General features: G+C 57.1%; 2 protein-coding genes across 4 annotated transcripts in view; one reads left to right on the forward strand and one right to left on the reverse strand.

The window, feature by feature from the left end:
• Positions 1-5,919, forward strand: part of ABCG1 (ATP binding cassette subfamily G member 1) — a 74,703-nt gene extending 68,784 nt beyond the window's left edge. For all 3 annotated transcript variants that reach the window (XM_057306685.1, XM_026499067.4, XM_026499092.4), the window contains one exon: positions 565-5,919. In XM_057306685.1, the coding sequence (XP_057162668.1) occupies positions 565-793 (229 nt within the window). In that variant the 3' untranslated portion in view covers positions 794-5,919. The remainder of the gene's footprint in view (positions 1-564) is intronic.
• A 13,934-nt stretch (positions 5,920-19,853) lies between these two features.
• On the reverse strand, positions 19,854-22,805 carry TFF3 (trefoil factor 3). The gene is made up of 3 exons (XM_026499381.3): positions 22,658-22,805; positions 21,207-21,353; positions 19,854-20,067 (listed from the first exon to the last, which is right to left on the reverse strand). The coding sequence occupies exons 1-3, from the start codon at positions 22,737-22,739 to the stop codon at positions 20,054-20,056; spliced, it is 243 nt and encodes an 80-aa protein (XP_026355166.1). The 5' UTR covers positions 22,740-22,805; the 3' UTR covers positions 19,854-20,053.
• Between the last annotated feature and the right edge of the window lie 3,069 nt (positions 22,806-25,874).

Raw genomic sequence — 25,874 nt, forward strand, 5'->3', positions numbered from 1 at the left:
TTGTTCAGGAAAACAAAATCAGAACAAAGCACCGTACAGAGTTTCAGCGGTCTGCGCGTGCTCCAACGCCAGGAAATCAGAAACCCACGTCTTTCTTCTCAAAATTGGTGTTTTTGTTCTGACACTATAGGGCTGGACCCAAGTGAGAGATGGTGCAGAAGGGTTTTATTGAAATGCTCTCTAGTCCTTCAAAGGCTATCAGATCCTTTATTATATCTAACTGTTAAAAAATATGCTCTATCAGGAGATCAAAGAGCCTTCCCGCTCGTTTCCCCACTGAACAAATACCTCCCCTTCGTTCAGCTTGGTGTTGTGCAAAGAGGCTCTGCAGGAAGCAAAAATCGGGAAAACCTGAGCCAAGCCGTTGGATGCGTTTGTCTTGGGAGGCTGCTGGGAGGCTGGGAAGTATTTCTGTGAAGACGGGTCTCAGGGAGGGAGGGGGGCCGCCCTGTGGATCACGGACGGGGGGCCCTGTTTCCCTCGGCAAATGGAGGCAGGCGCGAGGGCGTGGGGTCCCCTGGCCGCGAGGAGGGCCTTGCTCACGGCCGACGCCTTCCTCCCCAGGTATGGGTTCGAAGGGGTCATCCTGTCCATCTACGGGCTGGACCGAGAGGACCTGCACTGTGGCATCGATGAGACGTGCCACTTCCAGAAGTCGGAGGCCATCCTGAGGGAGCTGGACGTGGAGGACGCCAAGCTCTACCTGGACTTCATCGTTCTGGGCGTTTTCTTCATCTCCCTGCGCCTCATCGCCTATTTCGTCCTGAGATACAAAATCCGGGCGGAGAGGTAAAAACACCTGAGTGTCGGGAGACATGGACATAGACATCGCGGCCCAGGGTCCCTTGTAGGGCCGCAGAGACAGCTGCCACCCAGCCCCCGGCGGTGCGCTCGGTCCGCGGGCATCGTGCTGCCCGTCCGCGCCCAGCCGGCTTGGCGCCTCTCTCCCATCTCCCTTTCTGGCTTCACCTGGGAAGAAGATGTAGAAAGGTGTCACATCCTTGTGCAGAATTTAACACCGTGGCGGCCGAGCCCGGGAGCGGGCAGCAGAGCAGCGGCCGGGAGGCCGGGGAGGAAGGCCCGGGCCAGGGGCAGCCCGGTCTCGTGCCTGTCACTGTCGTCCTACGGTTTTGCCTCCTCCTCCGGGGAGAAGTCAATATCCAAGCCAAAAGCCGATAACTCTCATTCATTTTAAGAAGCTGTATCTTTTTAGTACTTGTTCAAGGAAATTATTCAGGGTAAATAACACACTTTGCTTAGAGACGGGGGGCTTAACTAAGGCGCAGAGCGGGTCTCATTTTCAGGCAGAACTTGGGAAAGCCGCGGGCGCGGTCCCCAGCAGAGAGAAGTCTCTGGGGCTGCACGCGTTCCAAAAAGTCGTACAGAAAGCTGGAGGGTGACATTGGCCAACCTTCCCAAAGTCTTTTCTTCCTACCCACCCCCCCACCCCGTGCTGCTTATTTTAAGCAAAAATATATTGTTTATTTCTTCCTAACTTTCTAAACACCTTAATATCGCCTAAAAATTCCGCCCGTCTAGAGGATGAGCCTTGCTGGATTTTTGCACATGTCCCTCTCCTCACGTAGCACATCAGCTACGTCCACGGGAGCGGGGGGAGCCGGGTGGGCGGCAAAGCCACGGGGGCTGGGGAGGGTCTCGGGATGCCGAGAAGGGAGCTGCCGGCAGTGGGGGAAGGGCGCCCAGACCTCACGGCCTGCAAGGCCTCGCAAGCAGCCGTCATAGTCCGCGTGGCCCTGGCTCCTGTGGCTTGGTCAGACGGTGCGCAGGGTCGTGGGCAAGGCCACCTCCCAAGCCCCGTGTCTGTGACATCCTCGCCTTCTCGGTGCTGGGCCCCTGTCGATGTCACAGACCAGAAGCTCCTTCTTCCCAGTGACGGAACCACAGAGTAAGAGCCCTGTGGGGCAGGAGCGGCGGGCGCATCTGCGGAGTAAACAGCCTCTGGCTTACGCACGGGCGCCGTGAGCCTGCCGGCCTTCGGAGGCCGTGCGACCGCAGGGGGAGCTCAGAGGAGGCCAAGGAGGGAAACGGAGTCGCTCCCTGCTTGGAATCTCACGTGAACAATAGCGCTGCCTGGTCTCCAAGGTGCTGGCAGCTCTAGAGGGGTCTTTGACTCCTCAGTTCTGTTCCCAAAGCTTCTATTTCCCAATTTGATAGAATGGAAAGAGTTCCAGTTTTACTCACATGCAGATTTGACTTGCAAATGCTTGGCGATCCTGTTTCACCCTTGGGTCCTTTGAGGTAACCACACTGGAGTGTGTTAAAATGTCACTCTGACTTTCACTGTTCTGTACGACGGTGGCATTACCTTCCAGATTAATCGTTTACCCAGGACCTAACTTAGGCTTTAAAAAGAGTCTTCATTTAGTTTCAAGACAGATTTGCCTGCAAGACGTCACAGGTGGGAAGACCCACCTAGGAACAGCCTGGTGAAATGCGGGGGGCGGGGGGTGATGGCTGTGATCCCGCCTCCACCTCGCAGCAGGTGCGCTCAGCACTTACAGGCCTCTTCCCCTCTGTGACCCTGCAAGGATGGGCTGGCCTGGAGCCACACTGCAGGGCTGAGGCTCCTCCCCATCCCGCTCCTGCCCCCGCCAACACGCAGCTCATCTCCTGCACTGACAACCGTGCCATGTCTCGGCCACTTCAGAAAGAGACAGTGAGATCCCTCGAGATTGAAAACCTGGTTTCCAGTACACCTGTGCCCTCAGAAGGGGTCATTTCCCAGGAGGTCATGGTCCCCGCATTTCAATTTTCCAGTTAATAAATTCATTCATCCCTTTAATAGACGAGGAACTGAGTAAGGGGCTGATCTTGGGGGACATGAAGGCTGTCGGCTCCTTTAAGGGAAACACATATGCTAAGTCATATGGTGATTTTTGAAGGGCGCTAACTGGGGTGTGGCGAGTATGCGGACAAGCCAGGCAGGAGGATTTGCTGAGAAAGATGTCCAGGGGCCGAGCGAAGCTCTGTCAGCTCTGGAAGGCCTCCTTTCCTTCTTTATGGGCAAGTGCCCCCTGCTGCCGCCTTTTCTTACAAACCCTCTGCAGCAGTGCTGCAAACGGTGTGGTTTGCGTCTCCAGGTCCTTAGATAAAATGTCTTTTCCAATGGGTGAAGATAATGTCCAAACAACTTACTGATTTGTTTTTTTAAATCGTTGTGGTGAAGAGGTAGGTGACCATGTCTTGCGTACATTGGGACTTAAAACAGGCCAGCTTGCCAGAGTTCATTCTCATACGGAATTTCTGAATGTAATGCCCCAACTATTCCTTTCATCTTGGATCGTGATTCTTCAGTTAGAAGAATTAAATCTTGCCTAGAAGATGTGCAGCCTCTCCCGTGTTTGTGAGTAGAGGCGAAAGTAGAATTCCAAAGAATATCACTTTTAAGTGACATTTGTCAGGAGAGAAGGGGGAGCAGCTGGGATTCTGCCCACTGCCCACGGCTCACTGCTCCCATTCCTGCTCCTGCTGTTCCTGCTCCTGCACCTGCCCCTGATCCTGCACCTGCTCCTGTTCCTTTTCCTGTTCTGGCTCCTGCTCCTGCACCTGCTCCTGCTCCTGCTCTTGCGCCTGTTCCTGCTCCTGCTGTTCCTGCTCCTGTTCCTGCTCCTGCACCTGCTCTTGCGCCTGTTCCTGCTCCTGCTGTTCCTGCTCCTGTTCCTGCTCCTGCACTTGTTGCTGCACCTGCTCCTGCACCTGCTCCTGTTCCTGCACCTGCTCCTGCACCTGCACCTGCTCCTGTTCCTTTTCCTGTTCCTGCTCCTGCACCTGCCCCTGATCCTGCACCTGCACGTGCTCCTGCTCCTGTTCCTGTTCCGGCTCCTGCACCTGCTCCTGCGCCTGTTCCTTTTCCTGTTCCGGCTCCTGCTCCTGCACCTGCTCCTGCTCCTGCTCTTGCGCCTGTTCCTGCTCCTGCTGTTCCTGCTCCTGTTCCTGCTCCTGCACCTGCTCTTGCGCCTGTTCCTGCTCCTGCTGTTCCTGCTCCTGCACCTGCTCCTGCACTTGTTGCTGCACCTGCTCCTGCACCTGCTCCTGTTCCTTTTCCTGTTCCTGCTCCTGCACCTGCACCTGCTCCTGTGCCTGTTCCTGCACCTGCTCCTGCTGTTCCTGTTTCTGTTCCTGCTCCTGCGTCTGCACCTGCTCCTGCACCTACTCCTGTTCCTACGCCTATTCCTGCTCCTGTTCCTGCTCACTGTTCCTGCTCCTGCTGTTCCTGCTCCTGCGTCTGCACCTGCTCCTGCACCTACTCCTGTTCCTACGCCTATTCCTGCTCCTGTTCCTGCTCACTGTTCCTGCTCCTGCTGTTCCTGCTCCTGCGTCTGCACCTGCTCCTGCACCTACGCCTATTCCTGCTCCTGTTCCTGCTCACTGTTCCTGCTCCTGCTGTTCCTGCTCCTGCGTCTGCACCTGCTCCTGCTCCTGCTGTTCCTGTTTCTGTTCCTGCTCCTGCTCCTGCACCTACTCCTGTTCCTGCGCCTATTCCTGCTCCTGCATCTGCACCTGCTCCCACACCTGCTCCTGCTCCAGCTGCAGGGCCCAGGCTCTGGCACCAGCCCCACCTCAGGAGCGTTCCACTTGTGCCCACACTCAGAGCACTTGGTGCCTCCCTTGCTCCTGCCCTCACTGAGTATCAGCCAGAGAAGTCTGTCCTTGAAAAGGTCCTGCATGAGTGCCATGGGAAGAAACCCTTTTCTGTAACCATTCTACTGAAAAGATGCTGGAGTCTGCTAAAGTCACCTTGGGTGAGGGGCCTTCTGGGTCAGGAAATGGAGCCTAAGCTTTCAGATAAAAGCCCATCCCAGAGACCACAGAAAGGCCGTGTTCCCACCCTGAGAAGGGCACTACCAGGAGGTCAAGGACAGGTGGCGTCACCTTCGGTTGTTTTGCTGAGAGAAGAAAAGACTGAGCCCTGGTCTCCTGAGCCTCTCTCCCCGCTGGGGTGTCCCGGGCCCTGCGCTGGGGGTCACACCGGTCCTCTGTTCATCCCCTCACTCAGCAAACATGGTCATTGGTGCTCCGCACGTGCTGGGTGCTGACCTGGGCACTGGGGGCCCGGGGGGAAGGAACCCAGATGTAGCTTGGCCTCCAGTGTGGGAGGGGGTGTATTCATCCTGCAGGTGCAGAATGTGGGGCTGGGGGAGGGCGGGCGAGGTCCCAGGTCTCACGCCAGGAAAGAGTGCAGTTGACATTTGGGCCACAGTCGGACCCCAGAGCCTTTTTTTTCTTTTTTTTTCCCTTTGCCATATTGCCTCCTGTTTGTAATGCACAAATACACACGAAAATACTTTGGAAAGCATGAAGCGCAATGCTAGTTTAGTGGCGACTCATTATGGACTTGCTGTCACTGCCCAGAAAGCTGAGATGGGAGGGTGGCCTGTGCCCCTAGCCCCCCACCCATCGCCTGGCATGGGGGGTGTCCCCACCGGCCTGGAGGCTGCGCTGACTCCTGTCTCGTGGAGAGAGGCCTTCCTCTGCCCTTGCCCGCTCTTGGTTTCTTAGCGCAGCGTACCTGAGGACTGGCTCGGGCACGAGAGGGCCGGGGTGTGTGTGCGTGTGCACATGTGTGCATAAGTGTGCGTGTGTGTACACGCGTGCACGTGCAGGCTTGCTCCAGGTGTGGGTTCCCCTAGTATTATTCTGTGGCGTTCGCTTTGTCTCTAAATGCTCCACCATCCTTTACTCCCAGAGGGAAAGACAGAATTCCCTCGCTTCAGGCCTGCCGGGCAGATGGTGACGAGTGTAGCCCACGCCCGCTGAGGCTTTCATCCAATGCCAGGTAAAGGGGAATGTGACAAAGGAAAAACCGAGCCCCCAAGACGGGGAGGTGCGGAGTGTGTGAGTATAAAGCTAGACACTGAAGAAATAAAGACTGCTAATAAAATATTTTATATAAAATTCTTACCTGTGTTCAGTGTTAAATGCTTCAAATTCAAAATGATTTGCTTACCTCTTACCAGGCAAAATGGGTTTGGAGGCTGCATTTTGGATATACTTGCGCGTCTAGTAAGAGTTCTGCGTTACTGCCTGCTGTTCTGGTCTAGCGCCCCGATGGTACACAGTCACTGTTCCCTCTCGGACACCCTCATGTGTTAGGCGGGACTGTCTTAAAATTCTGTGCTTTCCCTCTGTTCTCCCAGACTCCCCACCCGCTTCCTCCTGCCTGGTCACATTGGCCACAACCTCAGAAATTGCCAAGACCCCCACGTGCTGAGACCTGAGCCTTCCCTTCTGGTCCCCTCCTGTCCCCTCTGCCTCAGAGGGTTCTCGGGGGACACGCGCACTGGCAGTGACTCCTCAGAGGGACAGCCCTCGCTCGTGGCTCTCGGTTCCTGGAAACCGTCCTCTCCAGCCTGGTCTCTGTAGAGACAGCTGCGATGGGAAAGCACATCCTCCCGAGGTCGGGCCCCCGCAGTGGACATGAGCAGGACCCCGAAGGACCCTGGTGTTGTGCGCTGCCTTAGCTCCCCCAGAGCCAGGACTTCCAAGGGCAGTGGGGCTTAGGGCCTGGCCTTCGAACTGGTCTGCAAAATCGGAGGGTGGGCGCCCCACGTGTGGAACCCACTTGTAATGGTGCCGTGTGCCCACCAGCTCCCTCTGCTGCTTCTGCACCTCCCTGCCTTTGCAGACCCACCTGCCGTCCCTCGGCCCAGCTGACATTCACACCAGGATCCTTCTGGGTCACTGTCCTTGGCCTCTCGTGTCAGGGAGATTCCTCTGGGATAACCGGCCTCTGCAGTGCCCGTATCCGGAGACTCCCTGGGGCCAGCGGCAGCCGGAGGCGGGGAAGAAACCCAGTTGCACACTTGCAAGCTCAGCTCGCCCGTCTGTACCACACAAGCCTGCAGGGCGCGAGGGCGGAGTGAAGATCACCCTCGCCCCCAGCCTTCTGCTGGGTGTAACTGGAGTTTCTGAGAACACTGGGCCTTCTTCCCATTCCTTTTCCTTATCTTTGTGCAGACGGAAAGGTTTAGCGTTAGCCCAATTTTGTGTGTCACCTCTGAACATGCCAACCTGGATCGTTCCTCCAACAGACATTTCTGTGGCTTTTGCGCACACTTGAGGCCAACGAGGAGACCTGCTTTGCATTAACATAAAGCTGCTCAGTGTCCATGGTGCATGTGAGCCTAGGTCTGGCTCAGAGCCCCTGATGCCTCCCTGGTCTCCAAAAGAGTCTCCCAGCATCAAAGGAGAAAACAATGGTGCATACTAGGTATGCCAGGGCCAGGGTTTGCCATGGGGGGGGGGGCACAGCGTAGGGGCTTTTCGTGGCATAAAGACCATTGTGAAGACCAAGAGGAGGGAGCAGGGGCATAAAAGTGTCCTTGTTTCATCACAAGCCCCGGGGGAGCCTGCTGGCTGTGTCTGTCCTCTGCTTTCTGAGGCTGTGGGGAGGGAGAGGCAGAGCCTGCCTGGGGGTCCTTCCACCGCCAGAGGGCTGGGCTTGCCCGGATCTGCCTCTCCTTCCCGGGAGACACCCCATGACCCCACGACCACCTGGCTTGCCGCCCAAGCCGAGCACACGGCCACAGCACACGTGCGTTTCTCACTGGCCTTCTGGTTTCAGAGCTGGGCTTTCAGGCCCTAAGCAGGAACACCAAATTTGGGGAACAGCACGTACCCCAAGCCACATAAATAAGAAGTAGCAAAACTCAAAATTCTTACATTCGGCTGAAGTTTTCCCAGCAGAGCAGCTCTTCTCTCTGTTCGGGAACATCTGTGTAAACGGAAGAGAGAATCCCGCTGATCACCTTGGGGTGCCCTTGGCCTACACTTTTCACGTGAATTTAAATGGGGCCCTGGTTTTGTGCACAGTTAAATGGTTTCTCCTTCTGTTCACCTTAAGGCACCTGCTGTGACCTCTGCACTCGGGAGCCACTCCCAACGCGCAGCAGGGCCGGGCGAGCTGGGTGGGATGCTGAGGCCCTGCTGGTGGGTGTCGGAGCTCTGGGCCTGGTTCTTGAGACCCCCAGACCGGTCTCCCGGGAAGGAGGCTGCAGAAGGCCCTTGCTGGCCCCTATGCAGGTGCACGGTTTTCCTCCTGCCTTCCCTGCCTGGGGCCCTGGCCCAGCAGCAGATCCTAGCCCAGCCGTGGGGCAGAGTGGGAGTTTCTAGAAATAGTGCTTGCCCATTTCTGCAGGACAGGTTACCAAGACAACCTCCCCTCCTGGGGGGCCTTTAAGGTGCCCTCTCCTGGTGGACGAATCCATTAGGCCTGAGGGAGAGGTGAGTCAGGGGAATGTGGGGTTAAGGTTGAGAGACCTATATTCACAGGTTCTTGGAGACCCCAGACTGCAGCCCGATCGTTAACAGTGCCGTGGGTCTCGGTTTTTCTGGAAGTATTTCGATGGTCATGGTAGCTCTTCTGTTCTTATAGTTTTACATTATTTTTGAACAATTCTGTCATCGTGTACCGCAGGGATCTCTTTTCTGTGACGTTTGGGATAGAGGCTGCCTGAGTTTAATCATATATATCTCATTTTTAAGTTCTCGGCCAATTAAAAATGATGGAAAGGATCCTATCATCCAAACTGCTAATACAATGGACCACCAAAGCCACACGGTGGGCTTTCCATTTTTGGAGTCTCACGATCCTTGTAGAAGGGGGTGAGAGGTAAGTTTCTCGACAGAACATGTATGTTTAAAAAGTTACTCTCTGTAACCAACCCTTTTCCCCTCGTTTGTATCTTCCTTTGCGGACAGGCTGGTGAGAGAGCGGAGTCTGGCGCAAACTGTTCCTTTTATTAGCCTAAGAGCTACTTAGCGTCAGCCCTTGGTCATTCCAAAGCAAGAGTCAATGCAAGTAACGTTTTCAATCAGCACGCAAACGTGTGCACACATCTGTGTATCTAATCCGTGATTGTATAATCCCTGGTTTTTATAACACTGTATGGATGACTTTACAGTGATCTTGCCTTGTTACTTAGGGAATAATGTCGCTTATATTCTGCGAGAGGTTTGCACTCTTGTAGGGAAACACAACATATATACATATATATATATATATATTTAAAAATAACATCAGCTCTCCCAGGCACCTGTGCCATCGGCTGTCCGCTCCGTTGGAGCAGAGACCCAAGCAGACCCTAGAATGTGAGCTTTCTAACTGTACCCTACAGGCCGTGGTCCTGTTGTGCATATTTCTGTAGAGTTTTCTCCTTAGAAGATTTGTACGTGCATTTTTTGCAGACTTGACCTTTGTTTTCTGAAATTAGATGCCACTTATGAAAATGTGACATATATCAAATAAAGCATTGTTATTTTCAAATTTCTACTTCTCTCTCCTTGCTTTCCATGACACCAGCTCTCACACCAGCCAGAAGAACTTGGCCTGGGGTGTGGGGGAGACTCACTTTTGATTTTTGGTTTTCTTTAAGATTTTATTTATTTATTTATTTGAGAGAGAGAGAGATGAGAGGGGTGGAAGGGGAGGGAGAGAGAGAGTCTCAAGCAGGCTTTGAGTTGAGCGCAGAGCCCGATGCAGGACTCGATCCAACGTCCCTGAGATCACGACCTGAGTTGAAACCAGGAGCTGGATGCTTAACCGACTGAGCCACCCAGGCCCCCTTGGGCCTCCGTCTTAATGGAGCAGTTCCTGGGTCAGCGTTATAACAGATTTGTATTAAGCTGGGAAGAAGAGAGTGACAGGGGTGTCGTGCCAGGCCCCCACTTGCTCTGTGGGAGCACAGGGTCCAGGGCACTTTCATGCACCATCGCATTTAAACGTCCTCCTGGGGCGGGGCCAGAGAGCCCAGTCAGCCCCATTTCACAGGTGAGGAAGGAAGGCTCTGAGGCATTAGACCACTTGCCCGAGGCAGTGGCTAAGGCTTAATTCAGAGGGTGATGGTCTAGCAGGGGAGCAGGGCTCTTGGCCCCTTTGTCACCCTCCTGCTGTGGGAAGAAGACTCTCTGGGACCCAGAGTGAAGGAGGAGGGTCTGTCTGGTCATAGGAAGTGCCTGGGGGAATCCATGCCCCATGACCCGAGGAAGCTTCTCCCAGGTACTTTGCCGAGGGGCAGGATGATGGGCGAGTGTCCCCAGGAGTCAGCTCTGGGAACCCCATATAGTTCAGCACTGGGGTTCAGGGGGGTCTGGGTGCAGGTGTCACTCTGGGACATCACCTGGGCAAGACTGTGGCGGGGAGGACCAGGTTACTTTCGTAAGTGTGGAGGAAGGTGTGCGTGCAGGACACACAGAGAGAAAAGCCAGGCCCCGTCGACCCAGCACTTCCTGTCCCTTCTTCCTGCCCAAGCTTCTCTGTCCCCAGACGCTGTGCTGTGCTCCCAAACCACTCACCTTCCCCCATCAAAATTCCCATGCCTTCCACACTTTTTCCAAAATTATTTTCATTAGAATCTTGAAGTCACAAAAATTCTCCATGTTCGTTTTAACAAACAATACACAAGTGAACAATCTTGCCCGCAGCCCATCCCAAGCGCACCCTGTGAGGTTCCCAGAGTTGACACCAGATAGCAGTTTATCCACTCTCCCCTTGTCACACCCAGAGAGATGGACACGGCACCCCCAGCCCTCCACCCCTCACTTTCCTTCCCTCACACGGCGTCACGGATAGCGCTCCACACCAGGGGGTACGGCGCTCCCTAGTCTTGCTTCAACAGCTGTGTGCACACCATCGTGGGAATGTTCCAGAATCCCTGCAGCCGTTTGCCTTCTGATGGACACTGTGGTGGTTTCTACAATAACCACCAGGCTTTAACAAATCTGAAAATTTGTAGGTATCCTGACGACCTACAATTTGAATCACAGAAGCTCTTCTGAAACGCAAGTGGAAGGAAATCCAGCAGGTACAACAGGTGTGTAGAGAAGGAGGTGGGGACCTGCAGCCCCGGCGCATGCCCCCGCACTTCCACGGTGCCCTGAGGGTCCCACGTGGCCAACGCTCTCTCTCTAGCCCTCTGGCCTGCTACACCTGGACATGGTGACTCAGGGGCTGCAGGTGTGTGGGGGGATGGGAATGGGGGGGCCTCAGTGATGTGGTCAGGAAAGATTAGCCCAAGAAGGTCCTACCCCACCCAAGGGTGCTAATCTTTGCTGAGAACGTGGCCATGGCCTTGGCAGTGAAAGTAAGTGCTCTTGTTGGCAACCTCATTCTATAGAGTGACAAGGACGTAAGTCATAGGGGGTCAAACCCTGTGGCAGGGAACCTTCTTGGTGGATCAGCTGACGTCACCCCAGCTGCTTCCTTCCATCCGCTCTTCCTGCTGTGCGAGCCGCTAGCTGCGTGGTCTGTGCTCAGTGTTGCCTTCTTGGGAGATGCTGATCTGGCCACAAGCAGCAGTGCCGGCAGCCTGGCCTGTGGGCACCGTGACCTCGGCACTTGACTCGTTTCTCCTGATTCTCTCATCCGGTTGTCATCTTTGAGAACAGGTGGCCGAAGGAAAAGGGATCTCTGCACATCCCAAGACAGAGAATACCCCTGGGTAGGTGAGAACTAAGACGGAAGCCAGGGGTCATGTGGGTGTCCGAGGGCTCTCTCTAGCGGGCACTGGGGCCATGCAGTGCCAGCCACGGAGCCCCCCACCCCTCCCGGGGGACAACGCACCGGGGAGGCAGGTTTGTAGGATGGAGGAGAAGGGGGGCACCGGGACCCCCAAACCAAGGAGAGAAAGGCTGCAGCGTTCAGGCCAATAGGGGCAAAGGCAGCTGCCCCGTGAGAAGTGGCTAATGATCCTTGCGGCCCGAGCTGCGGAAGCTGGAGGTGGGTCCACCTGGAAGGGGACAAGGCCCCCCCAGGGGCCATCTGGCAGGACCAATGGCATTGAGGACAAGACGAGCCGGCCCAGACTGTGGCCCTTGGTAAAGTCTTGGGAGTAAATTCAATTCTTGGAGCAGAAAGTCAGACATTGTCTAAGTCAGTAAATCAACAAAGAGAGAGACAATCACATTTGGGTTTATATTTACACATATGGAGAGAGAGAGAGCTTATCCAACATGAAATGTGCTTTGCTAAAGTGTACGACTCGCTGCTTTCCGATGTCCTCACAGAATTCCGCACCTGCTACCACTCTCCGGTTCCAGAAGATTTTCGTCACTCCCAAAAGAAGCCCGTAACCGCTACCCTACTTCCTGTCCCCAGGGATGTGCCTGTTCTGGCCGTGTCGTGTGCGTACAACCATGCACATGGCCTTCACTTAGAAACCACGGTAGCTTTCAAAAGCAACACACAGCATACGAGAAGGATCGCCCCAGCTCAGAAAGGTTGAGACACCCCCCCTCCAAAACGTTACGGGCCACCAAGGTGTGCTGGCTCTGAGCTCCCAGGTTTTCCCGAGACTGTGTCTTGCTGTCACAGCCACTTAACACCCTCTGATGTAGCCACGGTCGTTGGCCACGGTTTGCCGACGAGGTTTGGAGGATGTCTAACTCTTTCCAGAACATGACAGCTCCTCTTTAACCCTGAAGACTAGAGGTCTGAGAAGGAGAAAGAATGTCCAGCCTCTGCCGCCCAGGACCCTGAAGGGCCTCAGAGCAAACACGCAGTGAGGGAAAAGTTTCCGGGACAAGTGCTGCGCTGCGGGCCAACCCAGAGTCCATCCAAGAGAATCTGGTGGAACCAGAGAGAACTCCGCTGCCCCCCAAACCCAGTTGCTGCCCCTTGGACCCAGCACGGCGCCCAGGCCAGGCTGGTCTTGCCCCGAAGGGATTCCTCCAAGGGGCACTTTGGTTGGCTGGAGACCTCACCGGGACTGGGCCGTGGTCTGAGGCTGCGCCCACCCCCTTCGTTCCTTCAGTTTCTCCGCTCCGAAGTGCCAACCCTGCAGCCATCCTGAGACTCCCCACTATACCTGATCTCTCCCCCCGCCCCCGAATGTCCCCACCGGGTCTGTTGCCAGCTCGACCCTGTGGCTGAGTTTGAAGCAAAACCTTCCTCTTTATGCCACTGAGAGTTTAAGGACTCTTAGAACAGAGTGAGGAATCCCAGTGACCGGCCAGCGTCTTCTGGGACAAGACAGAGCCATGCAGCCGACGCAGAAGGAGCCACTGCCAAACAAGAAATGCTGAAGCCACACTCTTAACGCCCAGCAGTACCGAGGGTCGGGGAAAGGCACGCACACGTGACAGGAAGTAATAATCAGGTCGATGGCCACAGCGCGAGTGTAAGGGGTGGAAAGCCTAGCATTTCTCTCCCCTTTACGCCAGCAGCAAGGGGGTTCGGCTTCTCCCAGGCAAGTCAAAGTTTTCGTTCTGTGGGTTCTGGAAGGTTCTACATACATACACCATGTCCAAGTCGGTGAGGAAGGTATTCGATTTCAAAATGACCCCTGGGTCCTATGGAACCCAATTCATTACGTGAATTCACTGTGAGCCACTGATGGGTGCATACTTCAGAGGTGCTCTGACCAGCAGGTGGAGGCATAATGGGTGCCCTTTGGGGCCCCCCGGGGTCAGCTGAGTGGCCAGGGTGCCCGATGGTGCCATGAGGGGCATCATGCGGCCCGTGGCCCCACAAAAGCAGCCCGCATATCCCAGCATTGAACCTCAGCAAGGCTGTGGCCTTGGGTAAATTTCTCTCAACGTCATCGTTTGCAAAGTAAGAATAAATATGTGATTTCTCACTGCACTTTGGGTAAAGGGGAAAAAGAGTCTCCAGCCCACATCCTAGCACTTCCCAGCCCCCAATTTTAACATTGGTAAACGCTCTTTGGGTGCTCTATGAACATTGGCTGTCCCCAGCCAAGAACATTGTTGAAACGTCCCCGTCCCCCTGGGAGACACCCCCACTCTGGCCGGTCCCGCAGAACTCAGGGTAAGAACTGGGCTCTGGGGGACTTTGGGCCCCTGGCAAGCAAGTCATTAGAAGCAATCGCTCAAACTTAGTTCGTGCATTTCAGCGTCACGTTTTTAAAGCTGGCAGATCACTGTGGGACTTTACATGAGGCTGAGACCCAGGACCAAGGTAATGTCCTCCCCCGTGTCTGATGCGGCTGGGAACATGACGCAGAGCAGAATGGCCCACATGTGGCAGGGGCCGTCACCCGACCTCGCTCTTCCAGGAGGGCTCCGAGCCCTGGGAGGCCTCCTTCTGATGCGTCCTCACAAGCCAGCCTCACTGGCTGCAAATTCCCTACCAAAGTACTGCCTGGCTCGTGTCTGTTTCCTCTTCTGAAAAACATACTCCGTGGGCTCGTGTGGGAGCACTTGGAGAGCTAGCAAATCTCAAGTGCTCACTCGGCGTCTCACCGGCCAGGTGCTCCATCAGTCCTGGCTTCCAGCTCTACCAACCTCTCTGGGCATCAGCCGCCGTGACGCGTGGCTGGAGGCACCACCATGAGACGGTCACACCTGCGGCAAAACCAAAAGGCCCCCCAACACCTCACCCCTGCTGGCAGAACCCACCCCGCCCCGCCCCTGCCGCAGACGCAGCACACTCTGGGGAACTGCATCCCTCTCCAGGTCCCTACTCCTGCCCCGGGGTCCTTCACACAGATCCCGGGGAATGAGAGGCAGCTGCAGACTTTGGGCAGACGCACAAAATGTGTAACGGACACATAATTCACCCTCACTTAAAAATTCCTTGTACAAAACAGCCACTTGATTTTTCTCTATTGCTGAACTTAAACCCCCCACCCAGGCACCTGCAGGTAAATTCAGTCCAGGGTCTCCTGCCCAGGGAGCTGGGGGCTCACGGGGGTCCTGGCTTCCACCAGGGGGCAGGTCCTGCTTGGCCCACCCTGGGGGGAATTCTCAGTGAGTCCCAGGGGGCTGGGGTGGGTGGCGAGGACTTCTGCAAGCCTCCCCCAGACAGCTGTTCATCTTGTCCCTCAGCTTCCCCTGGGCTAGTGCACACCCAGGTGGGGTCCTAGGACATTTGGGGTGTCCTCTCAGACCGTTCTGTCTCCTGCAGGTTCAGTGGAGCTCCTCTAACTCTCTCTGGTGGGACGCAAAGCAGCCAAGCAGCCGTTGCTCCTTACTGACCTGAGGGCCCTGGAGCCGCCTGCCTCTCTCCCCCCTTCCCCCAGAGGCTACCCCACCCGGTGCCCTGGCCATGAACCGAGAAGGACCCCCTCCTCTACTCTGAGAGCTTGGAGCTGCTGGGACTGGGGGAGTGTCTGCAGACCCTGGAACCAGACTGGGGGCTCCCGACCCCCTCTCTGCTGTGTGACCTTGGGCTCTTGACCTCATGCTCTGTGCCTCTATTCGCTCACTTGTAGCCCATACCTCGCAGGGCTGCTGTGGGGCTCCGCGAAGTAAAGTCCGTGAGACAGGACAGCCCTGCAGCAAGGAGCCTTCCTTAGAGGAGCCCAAGTCGCTCTTTTATCATGTGTAGGGGGCAGGGCACCCAGTGCTCCCCCGAGACCCTCCCCCCTTCCAGTCCAGGTCTCTCCCCCACACAGAGCACCTCTCTGGCGGTGGGAGATGGAAGGCATAGGCCACACCTGAGGTCCGGCTCAACCATAGGAAAAGGAGAATGAGGAAGAACTTCGAAATGTTGGCAAAGATGAGTTTTCCCTTAATTGATGGAGACTGGAGGTCAGTTTGTGATGGCAGGAGTGAGGGAGTGTGACTCACCCCTGCGGGGATCCTGGTCCTTGACACACAGGTCAGGTTGGCACCAGGATTTCCTGGAATTGGTAGGTACGTCAGTGGTATTAGTGGGGAGAGAGGGAGGACGGGGGAGGAGGGAGGGACTAGGTGGTGAGCAAGGGAGGGACCACGGTGCTTTAGGGCTTTCACCAGCTCTATCCTGGCCCTGGAGGGACGCAGACCCAGCTACAGACCCAACCTTCCCAGGTCGAGTGCTGGGGCAGGTGTGAGCCAAGGTCTTGGTATCCCTGCTTCTGCGGCCTGGTGAGCCTCCCTCATCTGACCTGGGGAGGAGGGGGCAGGGGATTTCGGGGGTGGTCCTAGGGGAGCCAGAGAACACATCTGCCAGCCTTTGGGACTTTTTAGATTCAAAAGGCATGATTCAGATTTAAGATTGAAAGGAGGGGAACAAACAGAGGCCAGGGAGACAGGGGTCTCCTGGGGCTGCCCCGCTCATGGGGGGGCAGGGGCTGGGCAAGAAGAGGCAGGAGGCCTCGGTGGGAGGTGGAAGATGAGGCTCATCCCAGCAGAATCCAGCTCTTCCTATCAAGGATTTCACAAGACCCATTTCGATCTCCTGAAAGGAAGTTACACTTACTAATTTTATACTTAATAACATGCCTACACACAGAGTAAAATAAACGTGCATAATGCCCCATAAAATAGGAGGAGCAAAGGGAGCGCGAGGGTGGATGGAGCGACACCGTGCGTTTCCGTGCGTGCCCTGCATGATGGCCTGGGGGGAGGTGTCGCAGGCGTGGTGGCTTCCCCTGCACAAACCCCTGCCCCTCCCGTGAGTGCGTGGCCTAGGAAGGCAGGGAGCGCCAGCCGACTACTCACAAGCCACGTGGGGCCCCGTCCCTAGCGACGACGTGTTTGAAACGACCCATTGGCCGAAGCTCCAAGCTCAGCGAAGCCTTCGCTCGATTCTCATCAGATTGCATTCCTGGGAAACCCTGGCATCTCCAGACTTTGCAAAAACCCAGACGACAACTTCATGTCAGGATTTAGACAGAAGTAGGTTCAGGTTTGTGTCTGCCCTGGGCATCCAGCGGGAAGTCCATGGACACCCTGGCGCACCACAGACCCCTGCCGTGTCTGGCTTCGTGTCCACTCGATGCCAGTAGCCCCCCCCCCCATTTGTATGATGCTCAGAAACGTGCCACCAATTTCCAAATACCCCCGACGGCTGCGCAGGCCCCACTGAGAACCACTGGTCAAGACCATGCGTCTCTGGGCCCCCACCTCCCCACCAAGCCTTCAGCCTGTGTCTTGGTGATGCCCTCCTGCGCCAGACCTCAGGAACACACATGCTGTCAAGTGAGGTTGGTGGACTTGGGGCGACAAGGGACACCACTCAGTGGGGAACCTTGGTAAGACGGCGTTAGGAAGGATCAACTATAGGACTTGGGCGTGTGTTATGTGACTTGGGGACGTTCAAGGAAATGGGGCTTGGCTCAGGATTGGGAGCTGGCAGGAGGCAGAGGTGGCCGAGAGATTGGGTATCCTCATAAATCTTATCTAGAAGGGGGAGGAATGAAGCCAGGCAGCGGCTGGGAGGGGTCGGAAGCTGCGGTACACATGCTCGCCAGCAGAGAGGGCTGGTGGTCCCTGGGGTTTGGACCAGGTCAGCCGGCTGGCCCCTCAGCCGGTGCCCTGGCTGGGGCATGGGGGTGTCTCCTGCCACCAGGGTCAGCGGTCTGGCCGGCGGCAGGCGCTCTGTGAACTCATTTGAGAGCATACCACAGCCCCCCATGGGCTCAAGACAGGGCTAGGCTGAGGCACGAAACTGAAGGGGGTGCCCTAAATCCGAGCGATATAGATAAATGGCATTTTAGTGCAGTATTTTTCTAAGGTGGCCTGGCAGGGTCTCCGGATGTCTGTAGGCTTTTGGGCCCAGAGGCTTTGCCGGGACGCGTGAGCCACAGGTTTACCTGGCTGCTTTGGTTTGACACAGGCTGGAGAGGATTGGCAATCTTGAGCCCTGGGTCAGCCTCTGCACTTCGGACTTGGAGATCCCGTCCTCCCCGACAACCCGCTTTGCTTCGTTGTTGCGTGTCTGCCCCACACAGATGGAGGTGCCCAGCTTGCCTGCCTGGCTGGCCCGAGCCGGGGCCTGGCCCCACCGTGCAGACCAAGGCTTGCCGGGCCTCTGTGGTTTTTGGAAGCTCCCCAGATGACTGTAACATCTGTATCCATTCCTTGAAGCATCCGTGAGGCTATTGGCTTTGGGGGGGCGGTGCTAGCATTCACGCTGCCCGGGACAGCCTCCCCCCCCTCCCCGACCATGGAGCAGACAGTCAAGCATGACTTGCATGAAGATCCCTGTGCCCCCTGCAGGAACAACAGAGAGAGGTTTGGGGGAGAACTTTGAGCCCCAAGATGAGACGATTAAACCCCCCAGGTTGATTCTCCTGAGCAAGGTGGGGGGGTCCCTGGAAGGAGGCCCCTGTGCTGTGGGTGAAGGTTGTTTCCATGTCTGAGTCTGACCTGGGGTCTCCCCGAGTTACCCGGGAAGACACTTCCAAGACTGGAGCGTGCAGCAATGGGCTAGAAGACATGGCCGCAGGTGGTGGGGGCAGGGGGCAGGACCGCCCCCGTGATGGTGTCTGTGGCTCGGATCCAGCCCGCGAGTGAGGCGGCAGGTGGCGACAGCAGTGTCTGTGAGGGGTGACGGCTGCTGGGCGGCGCTCCTGAGCTGCATCCAGGGAGGGCGGGGTGTGGAGCCTGGGGACCCTCGTGCCTCCATGGGGCCAGGGGCTGTCCCTGTCCCCGGCCAGGCCTGAGCCCTCTCCTCACTCCGCAGGTGCGCGACCACGCCTGGAAGCTGCAGGTCCCCGAGGGCCCGTTTGGTCACCGGGTGGCAAGCCTCCTCTGAGGGCCTGGCAGCCGCAGGCAGAGGATACAGCAGCTCTTTGGTACCCCCCCCCCGCCCCCGCCCGAGCGCCCCCTGGGACGGCTGGCCTGGGGGCAGTGATTCCTCAGCTGTCGGTCAAGATGCCGGGGCATTTTCCCGGAGTCCAAGCCCGGGCCACCCAGGGCCGTGGGAACTCGCGCTGAGAGCCACTGGGGGTGAGGTGGCCCCGCAGAGGTGGGGCTCTGTTTGCTCAGCTCACCCCTGGAGTGGGTCAGCGGGGAGCCACGGAGAACAGATCCGGACTCAGGACCCTCCAAGAGGAAAGACAGGGAGGTGTCCCCTCGCTGGGGGAGGGTGTGGCGAGTGCACTGCAGCCGGCAGCTGGAGGACGGCTGCCACCCGCACCCAGGTGTGAGGACTTGCTCGGGGGGGGGATAACGCGTCAGTGGGGGTCTTGCTCTCCCGGGACCTCAGGGCTTTAGATTCAGAAGCCTGGGCGTCTTGCCGTGGCCCCCTCGCAGCAGACCCCATTGCACGGGACTTTCAAAGTCTTTTTCCTTATCTTTCCTTATCTGCAAGGCAAGGGTAATGATATCTCACCTCCCGGGACATTGTCAGCTCTGGGGACCTGGCCCCAAGTGCAGGTCCCAAAACAAGGAGTTCTGATGGGAGCCGGGGTCTCTTTCTCAGTAAGAGGGTGACTCAGACCAAGACACCCCACTTCTGTGGGCTGCACTACCTTCTGAAGGCCCTTCGGAAGGAAGGAGCACGCGGGGAATCGCATCTCTGGCCGAGGGAGCGCAGCCGGCAGAACAGCCCATGGGACCCCGTCCCGAGCGGGGGTGCGCGCTAAGCTTCCCACCTGGGGGCCCCGCGTAGCAGCGGTGGGGAGATACATGTCCCAGAAAGTCAGGGATGGAGGGAACAACCCTGTATCTAGGGGTCGTTAGGACGTCCTGAGAACCTGGGATGGAATCCTCATGGTGAGACTAGCTCATTTCTTCACAAAGCTGCATCCGTTTTCAGAAGAAACAGGTGAGAGAAGGCCTCCAACGAGTCACAGGAGTTACACTTCACTTGCGGATAAATACAGAAAAGTGCCAGTTGGTGAGACGGTTTTATTGGTTTGCTCTCTCCATGAAGGAAGACGGTAATCATCTTCTTTTTTCTGCACCTTACATCTGAAATGTCTTGTCTGAGTTTGCCCGAGGTGGTGGCCCTGAGAAGGCTGCAGGGCCCCCCGCCATGGCAGGTGCGGTCTGAGGCCGGTGACAGCCTCACGCAAACCATGCGGCTGCTTAGGGGTCATCTTTCCGGTCGGAGGGGCCTGGGAGGCTCTGGGCCAGAGGCACTCGCACCCCCTCCCGCCACCCCCGTCTGGGAGAGGCCGAGAAAGGAGAGCCCCTTGGCAGAAATAAAACACAAGAGCATCGAGTCTCAGGAACGAGGAACGGCTGAGTACAGCATCTTTATTGGTAAAGACATCAGGCCCCAGGCGCTAGCTGGCAGCAGGGCTTGCCGGGAGCAGGCGGGAGAAGAGCGGGGACGCGCGGCAGCTGGCAGAGGACACAGGCAGGTGCCCTGAGTGCAGAAGGTTGTATCCCGGGGTGTCCAGGGCCAGTGGACGTTGCTTCAGAATCTGCATTCTGGAAACAAAGCACAAGCATGCATCCCCATGACCAGCCTCGGCCTCACCCGCCACGTGCCGGGCTTCTGAAGGTGAAGACAGTCTCCAAGGTCAGCGCCTTGTGCTGCTTTCTCCCCAAGTCACTGGGAAAGTGTTGAGTGTCCGACCTCGTGGAGAATAGCCATATGTGCCACCAGAACCTAGGGCTTCTGGCAGGTGATAGAAAGGATGGGCCTGGGCAGGGCCACTGTCAGCACCCAAAGGAGAAGATGTAACACCCCCATCTCTCCCCCCTGAGGGGCCCCCAAAGAATGGGGACAGCCAGCAAAGAGGCAATGGACAACTCCCTCCTAGTCCCAAAGCCTTATCTGAGCCTCTGCTTGGATTTGCCAAGAAGGGACAGGAGGCCTGCGGCCGTGGGCGGGGCCCCATCATCGGCATCAGCTGGAAGGCGGCCCCACTCCCTCATTACTGGGGACAAAGGGCGCGTGCCGATTCCAGGAAGGTGCCTTGTGTAGGCGCCTGTGTCCTTCTTAGAAGATGAGCTGGCATTGGGACTGCCAGGTGGCTTCCAGCAGACGTCACGCCCCAAATGTGGGACGGGACTGACGGAGCCAGGGCTGCACACCCCACCCCTGCCCCCACCCCGTGTGTGCAGACACCTGCTTGCGGCTGACTCGGGGTTCCCCGGAGTGGCTGTCCTGACCCCACTGCACTGAGGAGGAAGGGAAGGGGGGCACTTTGGGTGGAGGCAGAGTGGGGGAAGATGGGGGGGTGCAGAGAGACACCGAGGCTCCGTGCCCAGAGCCACCACTGTCTACACCACCAGGAGCGCATCACAAACGACAGTGCTGTTTGCTGAATGTAGCTTCAGACATTGGCCCCGCTTCGCACACCGGTGCGTTTTCTGCTCCTCTCCAGGGTAGTTTTAAACTAGCTCCCTGTACAAAGCACCTTGACTTTGAACACCTTTTCGAAACAACGGCTTTTAGAGTCGGCACAAACCGCTCGGCAGAAGGACAGCAGGGGACAGCCCCTGGGCACGGCTCCTCTGACTGAGGCCTCCGCCTATGGACAGCCACGGCGTCGGGTGTCCTGCCCGGACGTGTGTGGCCTCCGGGGACCCAGGAAGGATGCCGGGCAGGCGGGGCGGCTCACCTGTATCCTGCAGAGGCTTGAAGCACCAGATCACCCCAGGGATGCTGGAGTCGAAGCAGCATCCCCGATTGTTGCACTGCTCGGAGGTGATTTCGGGGTAGCCACAGTCCACCCTGTCCTTGGGCGACACCTCGCACAGGTTCGTCGCTGTCCCAAACGACACCCGGTCAGCGCCGAGCCCGCCTGGCCCCGGGTTGGTTTGCTGACTTCCGTTTGCCAGCGGGCCCCCCGCTTCTGAGTTCGAAGCACATGACCCCACCCGTACCCCAACACCTGCTCGAGGAGGACGCTCTTCCCGCGGAAGGTTTACTTGCCCTGTCGGAGCTCTGGCCTCCGCCAGGGTGCCCCTCGCACTGTGTGTCCCCAGTGCCCTGTTGGGGGTCCACGCACCATGGTTCCCTCCCGCTGGCAGGAACCCGTGGCCATCTGGGGGCCCCCAAACCCAGAAACAAGGTTCCCCGTCACTGTTTTATCCACAAGAACTGTCCCCCTAAAAAAATGAATAGTATAAAGGAGATGCACACTCAAAATAGAAAACCACAATGCATGCTGTTTTCCCTTCCTTTTCCATGTCTTCCTGTCTCCCGATTGCTTGGTGTGTCCCATCTTCCTGGCACATCCTTGCGTCCTCAACAATTGTTTTTGAAGCAAGACTATGTTGTCTCAAGTTCTGCAATGTTTGCCTTGTCACCTAATGGGATTTTCCCTAGGAAAACAGAAACCACAGGAAATCCCCCAAATCCTCTCTATCCCTGCCACTGGGTGAGTCCTCATTCCAGTGGTTTCCGAGTTTCACTAGGGCTGGGAACCCAGAGACCCTGTGGTGTGGGGGGCACTTCCTGGGCAGCAGGAGGAGCAAAGCCGTCCAGGTGACCCTGGCGGGCACGCAGGCTGGGAACCACTGCCTTTGGCACCTGATAAGAGCCACACCCTAATTTCTTCAAACTTGGGTGGATGGGACGGCCACACCCCCCACCTGCAGGTGCAAGGCCAGGGCTGAGTGGAAATTGTTGGTGTGTACTGAAAATGTTCTGGAAGAAACTGTGCTCATTGGTCTTTCTGTTGGTAAATGTGTCCACACAGTGCGTCAAGACCTAGCTGGTAATTCAGAAATCTGCAGCCAAGAAGGCAATGGGGTAGTAGGGTTGGCAGGGGCTGCCGGCCAGGCCAGGAAGACCTGGGTGCTAACCTGGGTCCAGCACCGACTGGGAGGGTTGCCTGTGGTCAGTTACTAACTTTCTGAGCCTCTGTTTCCTTGTCTGTAAAATGGAAACAGTAAGACCCAGTTTGTAGGGTCCGGTAAATGGCAGTTACTAATTCACGTGGGGGTCTGGTCACCTTCCCCAAGCCCCCAAGCTGTCCCCCCGAGCCTGGATCTGGTGTCCCTTCCCACTCTGCCACCAGCACCCTCCTTCCTGCGGCGTGGAGAGGAAGTCAGAGGAAGTACTCACACAGGCCCTGGTACGCCGCTGTCCAGCTGGAGGACCCCAGCACCAGGACCACCACCAGCAGCCAGAGCGCTCTGGCCTCCATGGTCACGGGCGGGCGGGCTCCGGGGACCCGTCTGCTCAGAGATGTGCCGCGTCAGCCAAGAAGACGCATTTATACCGCTGTGTTTGTACAGGTACTCTGGCTTCTGTTTGTTCGGGGACAGCCCTCCCCTCTGGCTCTGGCCGCACCTGCTTTTCCCTGCACAGGACTGGGAAGCCCCCAGCGGCTCGTCTTCCTGAGGGGGACAGGGCGGTCTGACCCCACCAGCGCAGAGCAAGCCAGCTGAGAGGCCAGACTCCAGTCTCCAGATTAACACTCCTCTCCGGAGAGCAGGGCTGTCAGTCCCAGGCTAGCCTGGCCTCGGGGACAGCATGAAGGCTCAGCGTGGGGCTGGACGGCAGCCAGAAACCCAGCCAGGAACAGCCCAGAAGGTTCCCTGCTCAGTGACCACAGCACCCAGAGTCCCGGACCGGCCTTGGGGACTTGAAAAGATGGGTCACACCCCACTGCCTGTGAGTCAGGCACGCTGTGCACACGGATCTCATTCCTCCCTCATAACTCTTAAGATCCTGTCCTTTCTGTCTCTATTGTTGACAGTAAGATTGATTTTCATCATTAAGTACACTTCCATAAATGTATTCAATAAACTTATTCAATATTTTAATAAAATTTAGGTTAATAAATTGTAATATTTTGATAAAAATAGAATACATGCAATAGATTTTGAAAATTAGACAATCCAAAAAAAAAAAAGCCCTCCTGTCCAGAGGTATCTGTGTTTAACACTTTCTTAGGTATTTTTCCAGAAATGTTCTCTCTGGATCCAAGCATGTGTTTACCACAAATGAGAGCTTACTAGACGTCTTTGCTCAGCTTGCCTTTTTTTTTTTTAATGAAGGATAGATCCTGGAAATTACTTTATAACAACTTATCAAGAACAAGATGGGACTAATTGCACCCACCTTGCAGAGGAACGCACTAAGGCTCACAAGACAAGGTGCCTGTGTGGGGCTCCGTCTCGTGGGCCTGGCAGAGCAGGGACCCAGGAAGCTGTGTAGGAGATGGAAGCAGGTGCACCTGTTGGTCCCCTCGGCCCCCGGTGGGGGTGTGGGGTGGGAGGAGGACCTGAACTACCCCGGAGTTTGTGCCCAGAGCTGCCCTCCACGCAGGGACTGATGGGGCCTGGCCGTGCACGTGCTGGCATCAAGCATGGAGTCCCGCCTTGCGACAGCCCAGGCCTAGCCCCTCCTACTCAGCAAGCCCCTGAAGAACCGACCCCAGGCGACCCCCACAATCTGCTCTGCGCGCCCCCCACCCCCAAGATAACTGCAGACTGCAGAGAGCAATGTCTGTGTTGTTTTCAGGGCTGTTTTGCTCCCAGAAGGAGAGCACGCGTCCAAGCTAACAGATGGCACAAATTTTATTATGAAAAGATCATCCTAGAGAAAATCCCTGGGAGCCTTTTCTGGACACCCTCCGCCTTCCCACTCCCCACAACATCCCACAACAGGCCCGGCCTGGGTGTGGAGCTGAGCCAGGTTCCAGGAAAGCACAAACACCCCAGAATAGGGCTCAGAAGGAACAGCTATTTGAAGGCTCTTGGAGCACCTGGTTTCCATCTGGCCGCACTTGTAATCCCCGGGGGAACTGGAACCCTACGGATACTGTCCCCTGCCCGCCCAGCCTGGGCCGGTCATTCAGATTGCTGAGTCGTCCCGGGCAGCTGGCGCCCAGAACCACCACCACGGAGGAAAACCACTGGGCCTTTTGCTTCGATTTACCTCAGCTGATGTCAACGGAGTCTGGGGCTTGCACTGAGGTGACAAATCCCTGCCCTTGAAGAGCCTCCTGTGGGCAGACAGGGTCATGTTGGGATTCTGATGGGAAGCTGAGAGGTTTGGCCCCGAGTCACTTTACCGTCTGTGCCTCAGTTTCCCCACCTGTCCCAGAGCGCCTCACTCACAGGGCTGCACGAGTGGGTAGCACAGAGCTGAGCCAGGCACCTGCCGGGTGTGGCATAGTAGCCGAGGCCACAGCGGGTCCAGGCTCAGGGACCCCTGGGTCTGATAGGGCGGCCTGGGGCCGAACTGGGCTGCTGGGCAGAGACCGCACAGGCTTCTGGAGGACAGCGGGCTCGAGCTGGCCCATGGGGACTAGAGCAGTGGGTAAATGTTTGTGGGGGGAATGTCCTGTGTGTTCCTCATCTCTGTTCTGGTGAACCCTCCCGCTCGGGGCAGAGGTTGGGGACCAAAGAGCCCACCCCGCCTCCCGGAGCTCATGGGCCTGTAGGCTTCCCCAGCCTTCCTGCTCCTCTTGGGGGACGTTCATCTTCCAGGAGTGAATGAAAAGCAGGGCAGAAGCTGCAGGCCCGGACTGGTCGCCAGCCCCACCCTGACCAGGCGCTGCCCTGGGCAACCCTGAATCTAGGGTCAGCCTGGCTCCTGCTGGGGGCTCTCTCCTTCTTCGGCCTCTGAAATCTTACCTCTGCCACAGTCTCCCTGGCCATGTGTCTGGACTGTCCCGGGTTCCCTCCCCTATGAATCCCTCCTGCCCTGGGCTGCGTGTGCTGATGTCCCAGGGAAGGTGAGGTGCTCCCGGACGGGTCCCAGCAGCGGGGGTTCTGGCCCCGGGTGCTGGGGCTGCAGCCTCCCACCCGCAAGGTGCACGGCCATGGGCACATACACGGCACAAGCGGGGACTGAGTGTGCGTCGAAGGCAAGGTGCTCCACCTGCTAATTTTGGACCCTAAGGACGCCAGGCAGAGCCCCCAACCTCAGAGCCCGCGGGCCCGTGAGGGAGAGTAAGTCTTGACACGTGGACTGCGATGCAATGTGGTAAGAACTGGTGGAACGCTGCCCGGCGGTCTCCTCGCTGGCAGGGCAGTCTGAACTGGGTCTTGAGGAGTGAATAGGAGCTCACAGATGGGTGCGGGTCAGAGGGGGTCTCAGGCGGGCACTGCTAACTTGCCCAAGCACCAGAGTCAGCGTGGCCTACGCAGGCTTACACATCCCGTGCTGCCCCTCAGCTCACTGGGATTGTCACTCTGGGTCAAGCCAGCAGAGAGCCCGACGGAGGGAAAGATGGGTTACACCGGGGTTAGCCCTGGACTCACACACCCTGGGGAGCCTCCTATTGACCGGCTGTCACACCGTCGAGCAGCTGCCCTGGGTGAGGCAC

The sequence above is a fragment of the Ursus arctos genome, unplaced genomic scaffold, assembly GCF_023065955.2.
Source record: "Ursus arctos isolate Adak ecotype North America unplaced genomic scaffold, UrsArc2.0 scaffold_4, whole genome shotgun sequence".
Lineage (NCBI taxonomy): Eukaryota > Metazoa > Chordata > Mammalia > Carnivora > Ursidae > Ursus > Ursus arctos.